This window comes from Salmo salar, chromosome ssa12 (assembly GCF_905237065.1).
Source record: "Salmo salar chromosome ssa12, Ssal_v3.1, whole genome shotgun sequence".
Classification (NCBI taxonomy): Eukaryota; Metazoa; Chordata; class Actinopteri; order Salmoniformes; family Salmonidae; genus Salmo; species Salmo salar.
Window position 1 is genome coordinate 71,132,691 of NC_059453.1, and position 15,831 is coordinate 71,148,521.

At 42.5% G+C, this 15,831-nt stretch overlaps 1 protein-coding gene across 4 annotated transcripts in view; it reads left to right on the forward strand.

The window, feature by feature from the left end:
• Window positions 1-15,831, forward strand: part of LOC106565901 (rho guanine nucleotide exchange factor 10-like protein) — a 128,592-nt gene that overhangs the window by 18,848 nt on the left and 93,913 nt on the right. For 2 of the 4 annotated variants that reach the window (XM_014133567.2, XM_014133568.2), the window contains exons 5-15: window positions 1,117-1,227; window positions 1,538-1,668; window positions 2,604-2,702; window positions 3,368-3,476; window positions 4,406-4,509; window positions 4,890-4,967; window positions 6,043-6,222; window positions 7,249-7,365; window positions 8,071-8,163; window positions 9,703-9,873; window positions 11,596-11,741. In XM_014133567.2, coding sequence (XP_013989042.2) covers window positions 1,117-1,227; window positions 1,538-1,668; window positions 2,604-2,702; window positions 3,368-3,476; window positions 4,406-4,509; window positions 4,890-4,967; window positions 6,043-6,222; window positions 7,249-7,365; window positions 8,071-8,163; window positions 9,703-9,873; window positions 11,596-11,741 — 1,339 coding nt within the window. The remainder of the gene's footprint in view (window positions 1-1,116; window positions 1,228-1,537; window positions 1,669-2,603; window positions 2,703-3,367; window positions 3,477-4,405; window positions 4,510-4,889; window positions 4,968-6,042; window positions 6,223-7,248; window positions 7,366-8,070; window positions 8,164-9,702; window positions 9,874-11,595; window positions 11,742-15,831) is intronic. The other 2 variants (XM_014133569.2, XM_014133570.2) reach the window with 2 other exon arrangements.

Here is a 15,831-nt window from a genome sequence, read left to right on the forward strand (position 1 = left end):
TAAAACACTAAACAAGAATGGCGTTCATGGGAGGACACCACAGAAGAAGCCACTGTTGTCCAAAAAAAACATTGCTGCAAGTCTGAAGTTTGCAAAAGTGTACCTGGATGTTCCACAGCGCTACTGGCAAAGTATTCTGTGGACAGATGAAACTACAGTTGAGTTGTTTGGAAGGAACACACAACACTATGTGTGGAGGAAAAAAGGCACAGCACACCAACATCAAAACGTCATCCCAACTGTAAAGTATGGAGGAGGGAGCATCATGGTTTCGGGCTGCTTTGCTACCTCAGGGCCTGGACAGCATGCTATCATCGACGGACAAATATATTCCCAAGTTTATCAAGACATTTTTCAGGAGAATGTAAGGCTATCTGTCCGCCAATTGAAGCTCAACAGAAGTTGGGTGATGCAACAGGACAACGACCCAAAACACAGAAGTAAATCAACAACAGAATGGCTTCAAGAGAAGAAAATGAGCCTTCTGGAGTGGCCCAGTCAGTCCTGACCTCAACCCGATTGAGATGCTGTGGCATGACCTCAAGAGAGCAGTTCACACCAGGCATCCCAAGAATATTGCTGAACTGAAACAGTTTTGTAAAGAGGAATGGTTCAAAATTCCTCCTGACTGTTGTGCTGGTCTGATCCGCAACTTCAGAAAACGTTTGGTTATTGCTGCCAAAGGAGGGTCAACCAGTTATTAAATCCAAGGGTTCACATACTTTTCCCACCCTGCACTGTGAATGTTTACATGTTGTGTTCAATAAAGACATGAAAACGTATAATTGCTTGTGTGTTATTAGTTTAAGCCGACTGTGTTTGTCTGTTGTTGTGACCTAGATGAAGATCAGATCAAATTTGATGACCAATTTATACAGAAATCCAGGTATTTCCAAAAGTTTCACATACTTTTTCTTGCCACTGTCCATCTAACTGATGTAACTGGCACTGACAATTACAACATAGAAGTGACAGAACCTTGGGGTACAATGCTTGGGGGGGAAAAGCTTGTGGTTTTGCTCTTGAAGTTTGGCTGCCTTGCAAAATAATCACTGACAAGCCCTCCTCCTGGCTCTGTGGCTTGGGGTTGTGACTGGTCCTTACTGTCTTTCCCAGTAGGTGGTGTGGATGATGATGACGATGAGGCCAATGCAGCGCTCCAGACAGGGAGCCCGGAGGTGATCTATGATGACGTGCCCTGTGAGGGACCACTCTCTCCTGACGAAGGTGAGTTCTGGGGCAGGGGCTCGGGCCACTGACTGCTTTTATTGGATGTCTCCCCTGTCTGATACTGCACCATCAGTCTTTGGATCAATGCACATCAGACCTGGGTTCAAACGCCATTTGGTTCCTCTTAAATACTGCGCTGTGCTTGATTGAGCTTGAGGATCTGCTGTCTAACAATGCACTGTCAGTCCTTGGATCACTGTACAGTCTTTGTGCTTTGTTGATGTCAGTGTGTGTGTGTGTGTGTGTGTGTGTGTGTGTGTGTGTGTGTGTGTGTGTGTGTGTGTGTGTGTGTGTGTATGTGTGTCAGGGGATATGATCTACGAGGATGTGCACAGAGAAGAAATGCCCCAGGGTGCAGGCAACGGTTGGAGCTCCAGTGAGTTTGAAAGTTACGACGAGCAGTCTGATACCGAAAGCAAACTACCAACCCGCAGCAAGGTAGGAGAGATGGCGTTCTGTTGGATATGTCTGTCTGTCTATCTGTCTGTCTGTTTGGATTTTTGTTCAATGCATAAGACATGACTCAAAGAGAATATTTCACCCAATGCTACTGCTCTCCCAACACACTTATTTTATTCATGTGAGAAACTGTTGGGGAAAATACAAAGAACATGAAACATGTATCAGCCTGTCTGGGTGGGTTAATATTCTCACTTTGTGGCCTGAGAATAAACAAGCTTCCTTCTCACTTGAAAGGCATCAAAGTCATGACACTGTCTAGGGGCTGTATATTATAACCATAATGTAGGTGACTGTAGGCTCTCTCTCCTCCACATGGGGGCAGTATATACTCATTGACGTTGTGCGCTATTCTGGTCAGACTTGGTCCAGTCTCATCCCTGTGTATATACCGTGTATGTAGAGTACACTATGGGGAAGTTTTGACAAAACATATTTGACTGAGCTGGTGCTATTGATACGTAGATTTTGAAAATATTCTATGAAATGATATCCATATACAAAGGGGAGTGATGACCTGCTTGTTATGAACACTTGCTTGTTACATTTGGGCAGAAACGATGGTGGCTTTACTGAAATGAATATCACTGCAGGAGGTAGTCTATGAACATCCCCTCCTCCCTCTTCATGTCTGCCTCAACCTCCCCTCCTGCACTCACTTCCTTCACCAAGATCATTGCTATTAGTCTAGGCTGACATTACCCTTTGACCGACGCAGTGCTCTAAGCTTCCGCTCTCCATCCTTGTGATTAATCCAGGTGTTGCCTTGCTTGTTTTGTCTTGATCCCTTTTCCCTCAATTTTCTGCTGTCTCATCTCCCTTCATCCCTCTGTCCTCCTGTGTGGTTTAACACGACCTGCCCTGACCTGCTTCGCACCACACTGCCCAACACCTGTGGCGTTCCCGTACTGTAGCAGTACTCCCCTGACGTGCGTCGGCTGAGGGAGCGTTGTGCCAGGACCAAACGTGAAATAGCCATGAGGCTGGGTGGGAAAAACAACTATGACACCAAGGTATATCACTGGCAGTAAGAAAACACAACATGACATCAACTTAGAACAAAAAATTACATCACCCAGAAGGCTATGCGAGGATTACAATATTATCAAAGCTAAAATATGCCTGCTGTAGTATGAAGTGCAGTATGAAGTGCATTATAATGATTCACTTTCTTTACCATCCTGTCCTTGCTAATGTTTCTCTGCTTTCCTGCAAACAGTCGTTCTCATGAGAGATTTGTCTCTCTCCTTCTAGTTTAGTATCAGGACAAGTTTTAGGGATACATGAATAAGTTAAACACATTTTCATCCATAAACACGTTGCCAGTTGCTCCAAGTTGATAACCTAGTTTCCTGAAGTGGCATCATTTAAAAATACCACCACCATGGGTATATTCTGGGTCTGTGGGCATCACGAGTCTGCTGGGCCTCAGTGATGCTCAGGGTGGGGTTTGTGGTTTTTCAGAATCTATGATCTCCTCATAGACTTCCTGATTAGTGACTAGATCAGACAGTTACAGACCAACTGAGAGGCGCATATGGCAGTATTCATGGCTTGATGCATCCAGTGTCCCATCTCTCTCTATCTCTCCTTGTGGATTACTCTGCAGTGTTTCCTGGCTCTGTCCTCTCTCTCCTCGTGGACTAACTGTTTTGGACTCTTTGTCCTTTTGAACCAGGTTCATCAGCTAATGAAGGCCGCTAGGAGTGGGACCAAGGATGGATTAGACAAGACCAAAATAGCCTTCATGCGGAGAGTCTCCTTCCTGCACAAGAAGGACCACTCAGGTAATCTGGGGAAAAGTTCTTCAAAATGACTTTTTGCCAAATTACTGTCTCAGATGAAAGTATGCCTCTTATGGAGATATGTGTACATTTGTTGTGAAATGAGAGTTTCTGTGAAAGATAGGAGTTCACATACATTTCATCTGCCGCTTTGAATTAAGCTGCGGTGGAGAACTTGTGTGATGCTAGCCGAGCCAAAAGTAATGTTAGAGGCAGATAGAGAAGAAAGCCTCCCATTTCCTTTCCAATCCCAGCTTTAAAAGAGAAAAGACTCGTGGAAAAATGATCTAAACGATGTAAGATATTTCAAATGACACAGCTGGGATAAGTCGAGCGGCTCGCGCCGATTAAAGACAGACTCTGTGGCGAACGGAAGGGTTTGATGTGTGGGAGAGGAACGGGCAGAAAATCTCACATGACAGAGGTTGTACCCCAGGAAGCCTCGGTACACAATGGAACCAGATTACCATCCGTTAATGGAGTGTCGAGCAGCTCCAGAAACCACAGATAACAGAGCCACAAATCAAATCATTTTTCAAACAATCAAAAAGAGGTAAAGAGGCCAGTGGTTCTATTTGTAGCTGTTGATCAGGGAGAATCTCGGCAGCATTATATATTTCTGATACTGACACACGATTATCGTTCCAAAGTCATTAATTGGAGTGGTGTTGGCTGGCGAAAATCAGTTTTAGTATCTATGTCTGTATGGTTGCAGGGAAGTTTGGATTTTGTTTAGTGCCTTCTGAACGCCTTTGTATTCATGCTGTTCGTTTGAAATATATTTTTCCCTCCCAAGTCTTTCATGCAGAGTGCAAATGTCTTTATATTTTAGAGATAATAAAGTTGGAGGTCATCTGGGAGTGTGGCTCCAGTTGAGATGTGAAAGCTGTAAATGTGCCTCTGGGTGTGTATGTGTGTGTTCCCCTGTGCAGAGGATGTGGAGGATGACGCAGGGTACCTGGATGTGGCTGTGTCGGAGGTGAAACAGCCTCCTGCACAGCTGAGCCCCATGCCTGAGGGACTGAGCAGCCAGCAGGTGTGTATGCAGATGTTTGCGTTTGTGTGTGTGTCAGAGTATTCTGTGAATATCTAGATTCATGTGATATGCATGCAATGATGCAAACAATCTTTTTCTATTGGCAACACTGACTCAGTAGTACGATTGGGAGAAATATGTCTGATACAGTTAAGTACAGGGCTACTCATTTCAAGGGAAACCTCAGGGTAAATCGAGGCCACATGAAAAAAAGGCTGCCCCACCCAAACTCTCTTACCCTATTACAATCACACGCCCAGGCATGACTACTGTAGCCATGTACTATCAAACAACCTGTCACACACTCCCATCATGCCGTTTTCTTTGTGTGACCGTTGACCTCTGACCTGTATGTTTCCCTGCCTGGCCTCCTCTCTCAGGTGGTCAGACGCCACATCCTGGGTTCCATCATTCAGAGTGAGCGCAGTTATCTTGAGTCCCTCAGGAGAATCCTTCAGGTGAGTGCTTTACTTCCTACCATCCCTCCTCCGCCCTATGTTAACTCTGACAGATGTAATACTTTCATCTTTTCAGCATTTAGGAATGAGTCTGAAAAGGAAACTGGAGATAAGTATGAAATTACCAGGCTTGCTCCGCATAAATAATCATGATAGAACACATTCCTCTCACATCTGTGGTGCCCCGCTGATGCTAAGAGAGAGATTCTCTCTGTCATGTTTTCACAGAATCACAGAATGGGATTCTCTCTTCTCTTTTTCTGTGGTGGAGAGAGAAGCATTCGTTATCTCTCCTCAGAGATGACGAGACACACCAGCTGAAATGGAAACAGGCGTGATCAGTGGGAGGGTTATGTTTTCTGTTAAGATACAATGCTGTACTACCTTTGTTTTGTCATGAGATGATTGTGTTTGATAATTGCGTATGTTAATCCTTTTTTGTGATTTTGCTTTCCATTCAAAAAGGCCAACTCACTGCTAGAGGAAACATAAAAGAAAAAAGCCATGGGCACAATTGTTTTTAACATTAAGAACAGCGACTTCAGTCCTATAAAATCAGAAATTGCCTGTGTTATGCCCCCTGTCCATATTCCACTTGTCGATAATTAATTTGCTGTGGAGGATTTATGGTTGGGCAGGGGAAGCTTGTAAAACAACAATAGCAGCACTAGTCTATCATCTATTGTTGTTTCCAAACATTGACTTTCATTGCTGATTTTCTGCTGACTGCATCTGGCAGTTTCTGATTTCACAGATTACATTTGCCATATTTAAATGACTCACTTTAAAAGACATTGCAGTAATGTGCACATGTTTTACACAGTTGACTAGTTTTGATACTGTACAGCATCTTAACTAATTGCAATTGCTTATAGGAGTGTTACTAACTGACGATTGCATCAATGTGCCTTCCAGTAAGGGTCCAAGCCCTGTTGGATGCTGCTGTTGTATCTGTTGAGAGATGTTGCTATTGAAGTGTGGCTTTTTATGATCAGGGCCTACCTGTGTATTTTATATCGTTCTCTACCGTAAAGCACACCTAATCCAAGTTAACTTGGGTGTACTGTTTCCCCAGGAGTACCAGAGGCCTTTGCTAGAGGCGGACCCACGCATCCTGAGCCCACGGAAGATCCGGCCCATATTTCACCGTCTACGGGAGATCACTCAGTGTCACTCCATGTTCCAGATCGCACTGGCATCACGTGTGGCTGAGTGGGACAGCAGTGAGAAGATTGGGGACCTATTTGTGGCCTCGGTTAGTGAGACTTTATGTGTGTGAGAGAGCGAGAGAGAGAGAGAGAGAAATATTTTATTTGTCCAAGTAAAATTAGTCAGTTTTCCTATCAGAAGACAATTTCCACACACACAGTTATAATGAGCTGCACTTCAAATTGAGAAAACAACACTAACCTCAAACATGGAGATAATTACATCTTAGATGAATATCTCTTTTGCAGCTAATAATCTCAGAATATGTGTGCTTATTGCATTGGCACTGGTCCATTGGACTAATGTATGAGTGTGCTGCTGTGACCCTCTGCAATGTGCTCATCCATAAGGCTTGCTCATTATTTACCTATCAAAGACACCATTCCAACCCCTCTGCCTTCCTACTGGCCCTGTTTGTTGTGATGTTTCATTGATATCCTGACACCAGCCAAACCAGCCTGTTGTGAGAGGTGATTTCTCTTTTTCACCTGAGTGTGGATTTGTCACCCAGATGTTAATGTTTTATGCTATAGGTCTCATACTTGTATCTGTGTGTTGTTTGTGCCTGGCTTGCAGAGCAGATGAAGTAAAGGGTTCATTTCTATGTGAGACTGGCTAATTTTCTAGCTACTGCTCCTCCAGCTACTGCTGCTGTCAGCAGCCCGCTTAGTGTTTAATCAAAGGAGAGCGAATGACTGTGTGCTGTCGCAGCCGCCTCTCAACATCCCCACCTCACCGCCTCTAAAGGATTGTGAAGGGTGTTTGTTGGTCTCCATGGTTGGTAAACAGATCAGGGTGTTAAATACCACATTTAAATGGCCATTTTCTACCCTTCACAACATTGAAATTACCTGTGGATTTCCAGTATTAGGATTGCTATATGAGCTGTTGAATTTCTAGGAACTTCGAAGATCTGTCAGAAGAAAGATATTGTCAGACGTTTTCACAGATCAAATAACCAAACATGACTTGTCCCTGTATTCATTTGTTTCATGAAAAAGCCAAAAGATTCCTGATTTGAAATCCAAAGGTCTTGTGTTTCCCATAATCCCACCTTTCTGGGTTTCCACAGTTTTCCAAGTCCATGGTGCTAGATGTTTACAGCGATTATGTCAATAACTTCACCAATGCCATGGCCCTCATAAAAAAGGCATGCATGTCCAAACCAGCTTTCCTGGAATTCTTAAAGGTAAGTTACAAAGTAGACTTGTCTATGTGCTTTTTTCTCTCTAATACACTCTATTTTTCTTTAAATACTCTCTAACCAACGGTCACAGCTACTATTTAATTAGGCTCTTATATTCTACTATATTCTACTATATTCTACTAGTGTCTTGATACTTGGTTAAAAGTGTAGTTGCGTTATTGTTTCTCTTTCAACAACTTGAAATCTTTCGTTTTGTTTTATATATATATATACTGTATACTGTATACTGCACTAACAGAGAATATTTATACTGCACCAATTAGCAACTCTTACATACTGTACAGTGCACCTTCTCAAACCTAAAGTCTCACACAGTAAGCTGTATTTAATGATGAACCTGTTCGGATGATGTCAGTGTAGCACATTGTGGCTGTTATTATCAGCAGTTTTCTATTCATACACAGCCGTAGGACTTCAGTCCCTGTGTTATGACCTACACCCACACTCATATACTGTACACTGACCACCTCCATTTACTCATTCTCTACTGACCAGCACAGACACCAAAGTCTGTTTCTCCACACCTTACTAACCTAAACCCACTCCTACACTCCTACACTCCTAAACTCTATATATCTTGTTCCTCTGAATAAGCACTAAAGGTGTCTTTCTCTTAGTGTATTGATTATCTTCTGACTGTACTATGCTATGTTGTTTATGTAAACCTACTTGTCCTGTGTTGTGTAGAAGAAGCAGGCGTCCAGTATTGATCGGATCACCCTGTACGGCCTCATGGTGAAGCCCATCCAACGCTTTCCCCAGTTCATCCTATTACTGCAGGTATATTTACATTACATTTACGTCATTTAGCAGACGCTCTTATCCAGAGCGACTTACAAATTGGTGCATTCACCTTATGATATCCAGTGGAACAACCACTTTACAATAGTACATCTATATATTTTTTTTTGGGGGGGGTTAGAAGGATTACTATATCCTATCCCAGGTATTCCTTAAAGAGGTGGGGTTTCAGGTGTCTACGGAAGGTGGTGATTGACTCCGCTGTCCTGGCGTCGTGAGGGAGCTTGTTCCACCATTGGGGTGCCAGGGCAGCGAACAGTTTTGAGTGGGCTGAGCGGGAACTGTGCTTCCGCAGAGGTAGGGGGGCCAGCAGGCCAGAGGTGGATGAACGCAGTGCCCTTGTTTGGGTGTAGGGCCTGATCAGAGCCTGAAGGTACTGAGGTGCCGTTCCCCTCACAGCTCCGTAGGCAAGCACCATGGTCTTGTAGCAGATGCGAGCTTCGGGGTGACGTGAGAGAACTTGGGAAGGTTGAACACCAGACGGGCTGCGGCGTTCTGGATGAGTTGTAGGGGTTTAATGGCACAGGCAGGGAGCCCCGCCAACAGGGAGTTGCAGTAATCCAGACGGGAGATGACAAGTGCCTGGATTAGGACCTGCGCCGCTTCCTGTGTAAGGCAGGGTCGTACTCTGCGAATGTTGTATAGCATGAACCTACAGGATCGGGTCACCGCCTTGATATTAGCGGAGAACGACAGGGTGTTGTCCAGGGTCACGCCGAGGCTCTTAGCACTCTGGGAGGAGGACACAAAGTATATGCCTTTACCGGAACCTTCATCACTGCTAACAGTGACTAGATAATGTCATATTAGAAAACATAAAATATAAACAATCTGAGATTTACACCAGACAATGTTTTATAGACCTAATCAAGAGTTCTGCACATGGCATGATACTGTACATTGGGCAGATTAAATCTAATATAGCAACATTTTCTAAATCCAACACCAGGCATGGCTCTACTTAGCTAGGGCTGCCAAGTGCATAAACATATTAGCTTTTCATGCAGTCAACTCCTTTTTCTTCCTTTATTCATCCTCTCTCAAGATTGTGTGTGCAAAGATTTTGATTTGAACTTGCGTACTGGAACAGCAGTACCTCATTTCATCCCTCAGTAGGCATCGATTATCCACGAATTCAAAGATAAGTTATGAATATGAATTAGGCGTTTTCCTCTTGCCTAAAACTCAAGACTCCGGAGAGGGAGTGTCTGTGTTAAATCATACGTTGCACAGGGAACTAAATTTAAAGCACTTAAACCCTTCTGGGACTCACACACAGAATACATGGCCGTATTTCTGCAGGTCCACAAGCACACACAGTTTCAGGTAAGCCAGACACACACACACAGATCTGGGATGAAACTCAATAAATCCTTGGATTTTTTTCATAAATATGAAAACTTAAACGATGGGCTTTTACATTGCTCTGGGCCTTACACACAGAAACACGTGCACACACACACACAAACCAACACCTATTCACTTTATTTAATGTTTGTTCCTGTGTTTGTCTCTTAGGACATGCTGAAGAACACACCTAAGGGTCACGTAGACCGCCTGCCTGTGCAGCTGGCTCTGACTGAACTGGAGATGCTGGCCGAGAAGCTGAATGAACAGAAACGTGTGGCCGACCAAATAGCTGAGACTCAGCAGCTAGCACGCAGTGTCAGCGACCGCTTGCTCAGCAAGGTGACCGAACCACTGCAATACACATGGACACACACTTGCACAAACACAGAAAGCACATGCACGGCATAGCATGCACATGCATGCACGCACACTTGCACACACAGACAGACAGACACACACAACGACACACACAGTAATCAACCTGCTCACTATGTGGCTCAACCCCAGAGCCCTTCCTCTACCTCCACTGTGGTATCAGCATGAGCCAAACATCTATGCATTAGGCTATATAGCCATCACTTACATTACCTTCCCAGACAGTCTAAGAAAGCATTTTTATTTAGAAAAATCATTGCCCAGAAATGATGCCCATTATCGCCCCTGAACTGCCTCCAAACACCACGGCAGGGGCGTTCCTTCTCCATTACCACGCTGGAATTACAGTCTAGACACTGCAAATCTGAACAAATGCATTTCTGAATAAGAGGAATTAGGGGGTAAATGAGACATTTAATTGGAAACTGTGAGAGAGTTATCTCTCCCCAGTCTCTCACCTTCTCCTTTCCCTCTCGTTTCCACCTCCCCCCTCCTTTCCTGCTGCTGTTCTTTTCTTTTCTTCCCTCTCCATCTCTTTCTCTTGCTCCCTTTCTCATTCTTCCTCTCTCTCTCTGTCCTTCCTTCGCTCTCTTTCTTCTACTGGTCCATGATGGTGAATTTTCCAGAGCCCTGAGATGAGCTGATTCGGCCAATCTCGTCTGCTCCACACATAATTCCATTTATTGCAGTGAGACTGCAGAATTGCAATAGGAAGCAGCTCTCTTCCATAACCCCATAACCGTCCAATGAAATATTAATTATTTGTCTCTAAGTATCTAAGTCAGTGGAATAGGGGAGATAACACTGTGAGTCGGAACAGGTTGAGGTTTCCGTTTTACTCTATCTCTCAGACACAAAACAGTCACAAAACAGTCACTCATGCACACAGACGGTTGACACTTCTGAGGGGCCCTTCCATAACTTCCATCTGTCTGCCTCTGGAGGGTGCTGTAGTTCTGTGATCATAGAAGACAGGCTACTGTTTGACTAATGACTCATTTCCCAAGCCATCTGAACAAAAGCCAAGCACTGTTACTGATTCCCCACAGATATAACAATCCATTTTGTGAGATGTGACAGGATGTAGAGCACTGTGTATTGTAATATGGACAAAACACAAATTCATTATTCATAAAATTGTGATTCTATGGAACAAACATAAACATTAAAGTGGGACACTGTATCGGAGTTGCATATTTGTACTTTACCGTCCGTTCAGTCTTTGGGTTTTACTGTTGTTGTAATTACAATTTTTTTCAGAAGATTGTTTTAGAATTCATAAAACTGACTGTATTGATTCAGCTGGACATAAAAAGTTACTGGACCAAGTAATAAAACTACTTCCTATTATATTACCCTTTGCCATGCACTTTAGGAAAGTATGCCTTGTGTGTTTTCACATACTGTACATTTCTGTGTGTGTGTGTGTGTGTGTGTGTGTGTGTGTGTGTGTGTGTGTGTGTGTGTGTGTGTGTGTGTGTGTGTGTGTGTGTGTGTGTGTGAATGTGTTCTTTGTGCCCTGACTGCACAACCCTACCTTGATCTGCTACTGATTCCCAATGAGACACTCACTTAACCAGACTTTAGCCTGCCTGCTGTGCTCCTTAGCAATTGAACTGAAACCCTGGGGAATTGGCACTTTGTGATGTGTCTTGAGACAGTGTCCTGATTGCTCTGTCCCTTTAGCAACTGAACTCAGACCAGGGGTCACTGGTGCTTTGTGAGACGTTGATTGAGACGGTGTACGGGGAGCGAGGCCAGGTCCTGAAGTCTAAGGAGCGCAAAGTCTTCCTCTTCAACGACATACTCATCTGTGCCAACATCAACATCAAGTAAGTGGTGGGTGGTTCCACCTCAAAAAGCACAAGAGAGAGGATTTCAACACTCACCATGTCAGATTGTTCTGAAATCCTTTCTGTAGTTAGAAACAGATAAGATTAGCATTCCTGCAACATTATTTTGTTGAACTATAATTTGATCTCTGAGAAATGAAGCTAATAGATTAGCCCCCCGAAATTGGCGATTTGAAATGATAGTATTCATATAATATTAAATAAATATAATACATAACATCCGATTTCGACCCCCCCAAAAATCAAACAATGAGTAAGACATGAGGATTCCAAAGAAATGGTAGAAAGCCTCTCACAGACCCCCATTGTCTCTCACAGACCCCCATTGTCTCTCACAGACCCCCATTGTCTCTCACAGATCTCCCATTGTCTCTCACAGACCACCCATTGTCTCTCACAGAACCCCCATTGTCTCTCACAGACCACCCATTGTCTCTCACAGACCACCCATTGTCTCTCACAAACCCCCCCATTGTCTCTCACAGATCCCCCATTGTCTCTCACAGATCCCCCATTGTCTCTCACAGACCACCTCATTGTAAATGAGAACTTGTTCTCAAATGGCTTACCTGGTTAAATAAAGGTGAACTAAAAAGAACAAAAAACAACCCCACGCCAACAACGAGTATACAGTATCAGTTCTCTATTGTTTGACAAGTAGTACCGAGCTGCAGTTCAGAGTATTGTTTCTTCATCCTATGTAATGCGTTCTCCGTGAATTTAGGGATGCCCCCCTGTTCAGAGATTTAGTCATTGAAGTTTTTAGGTTTATATCCCATCCTACGTTCTGATATGACCAGGTTCAGACCACTAGATGGTGCTGTTCCTGCTATTAGATTATATTAAAAAAAGAATCCACCCCACCTCAATGTTAAAGGAATAGTTCACCCAAATTACAAAATTACATATTGGTTTCTAATGCAAGTAAATGGTACCTATATTAGGACTTTCATGCTTCATGTTCAAATCATCCTAAATGATAAAAAATGTATTGTAACTCAATTATGTTACTTGGGATGATTTGGATATGAAGTGTGAAAATGATGATATATGTACCATTGACTTGCATTGGATTTGTGCGACAAATGCTAAAAAGTTTGCATTTGAAACAGTGGCCAGGTAAACAAAAACCAAAGCATGGGTTCGCCGTCGAACATTGTCCATAGACTGCTTACACGGTAAGGAAACCAATGAGTCATTTTGGGATTCTTAAAAAAAGATCAGCTAATAGCAGGAACAGCACCGTCTAGTAATCAGAACCTGGTCATATCAGGATGTAGGATGAGACATAAACCTAACAACTAAAATGACTATTTCTCTGAACAAGGGGGAAGAAAACATGACCAAATTCACTGAGAATACATTACATACTAAAGAAAATATTAACACCCCTTGACTTTTTCCCACATTTTGTTGTGTTACAGCCTGAATTTAAAATGGACAAAAAAATGTGTTGTGTCACTGGGGTGTATACACAATACCCCATAATGTCAAAATGGAATATTATTATTCAACACTTTTACAAATGAATTGTAAATTAAAAGCTGAAGTGTCTTGAGTCAATAAGTATTCAACCCTTTTGTTATTGCAAGCCTAAATAAGTTCAGGAGTACAAATGTGCTTAACAAGTCACATAATAAGTTGCATGGACTCACTCTGTGTGCAATAATAGTGTTTAACATGATTTTTGAATGACTACCTCATCTCTGTACCCCACACATACAATTATCTGTAAGGTTCCTCAGTCGAGCAGTGAATTTCAAACACAGATTCAACCACAAAGACCAGGGAGGTTTTCCAATGTCTCACAAAGAAGGGCACCTATTGGTAGATGGGTAAAAAAAGCAGACATTGAATATCCCTTTGAGCAAGGTAAAGTTATTCATTCCACTTTGGGTGGTGTATCAATACACCCAGTCACTACAAAGTTACAGGCGTCCTTCCTAACTCAGTCGCCAGAGAGAAAGGAAACCTCTCAGGGATTTCACCATGAGGCCAATGGTGACTTTAAAACAGTTATGGAGTTTAATGGCTGTGATAGGAGAAAACTGAGGATGGGTCCACAACATTGTAGTTACACCACAATACTAACCTAAATGACGGAGTAAAAAGAAGAAAGCCTGTATAGAATAAAAAATATTCCAAAACATCCATCCTTTTTGCAATAAGGCACTAAAGTAAAACTGCAAAAAATGTGGCAAAGAAATTAACTTTATGTCCTGAATACCAAAGTGTGTTTGGGGCAAATCCAACACAACACATCAATGAGTACCACACTTCATATTTTCAAGCATGGTGGTGGCAGCATCATGTTATGGGTATGCTTGTCATCGGCAAGGACTAGGGAATTTTTTTTTAGGATAAAAAGAAACGGAATAGAGCTAAGCACAGGCAAAATCCTAGAGGAAAACATGTTTCAGTCTGCTTTCTAACAGACACTGTGAGACAAATTCACCTTTCAGCAGGACAATAACCTAAACAAGGCCAAATATACACTAGAGTTGATTAGGAAGACGACACAGACCCCATGGTCTGAGTGGCCTAGTTACAGTTTTGACTTATATCCACTTGAAAATCTATGGCAAGACCTAAAAATGTCTGTCTAGCAATGTTCAACAACCAACTTAACAGAGGTTGAATAATTTTAAAAAGAATGTGTAAATATTGTACAATCCAGGTGTGCAAAACATTACAAAAAGTTGTAATCGCTGCCAAAGGTGATGCTAACATGAATTGACTCAGGGATGTGAGGAAATGGGAATACTCGGGAATACTTACAATCTGTAAATTAGACATTTCTGTATTTCATTATGGGGTAATGTGTGTAGATGGGTGAGTAAAAAATCTATTTAATCCATTTTGAATTCATGCTCTGTAACACAACAAAACGTGGAATAAGTCAAAGGGAATGTATACTTTCTGAAGGCACTGTAGGATGAAGAAATAATACTCCGAGCTGTAGCTCCATACTACTTGTCAAACATAGTGAACTGATCTTGTATAGTTGTTGGGTTGGGATTGGCGTGGGGGGTCCGTGGGTGGCTTCTGGCCATTTCTTTGGAATCTTCAGGTCTTACTCATTGTTAGAAAAAATGTGGTCCAAATCGGATGTTATGTTTTTTTATTTATTAAATATTATATGAAGCCTATAATTTAAAATGGCCAATTTCAGTGCAATAAATTAGCTAAATTTCTCAGAGATTAAATTATATTTCCACAAAATAATGTTGCAGAATTGCTAATATTATCTGTTTCTAACTACAGAAATGATTTCAGAACAATCTGAGATAGTGTGTGTCATGGCTTGCTGAAATGACATGGAACAAGTCTGGTGTCTCTGTAGAGTAGAATAAATTCTGCTAAACAGCTTCAGTGAAAATACACAAACACCTTCCCGGCGCCACAGCATTAGCGCCACGAGGCTCAGCCTACAAGGCTTTGCAGGGATATATTTAGGCAAACTGCATAGCAAAGAGTAATATAGCGTTCTCTAGCACTATCTGGAGTTACCAGAGCTTTATCAGCTTTTAACAAATGGCAGGCAGCTTAACTAGAGCAACAGGAGTCTTAGATTACTGACATAACATATTTCTTGGTCCCTCTCCAATTTATCCTCTATGACAGCGCCATTGATCACATCTTCTCAGAGTTGAAGGTAAACAGGAAAGATTTTCCTCTATTTGCAAAGCTCCTGTCTGAGACGTTCATACCTCAAAGCTCTCTTGTTCAGCCTTCAAAGTAATTATCACCCCATGTTTTGTTCAACTTGATTCCCCTGAAGTTGACTTTGCCTGCCCTCTAGAATCTTGACAAACTGATCACAATGTTGATTGTGTGCTTGATTACAGGAATATATGAATATAAAATTAACCCTGCTCACAGCCGGGGGTCCTGCTTCTGCCGTGAACACTGCTGATCAGACGGATTCTAATTCTGCTCTCCAGCTATTTTTGTGATAATTCAAAGAGTGACACCTCGGTTCCCCTCCTGTTGGTGGTTTGGGATTAGTGCTTCTGTTAGGAGGAGAGGAACACTGGGAAGAGCTTTGATTTAACTTGTTGTATTATTT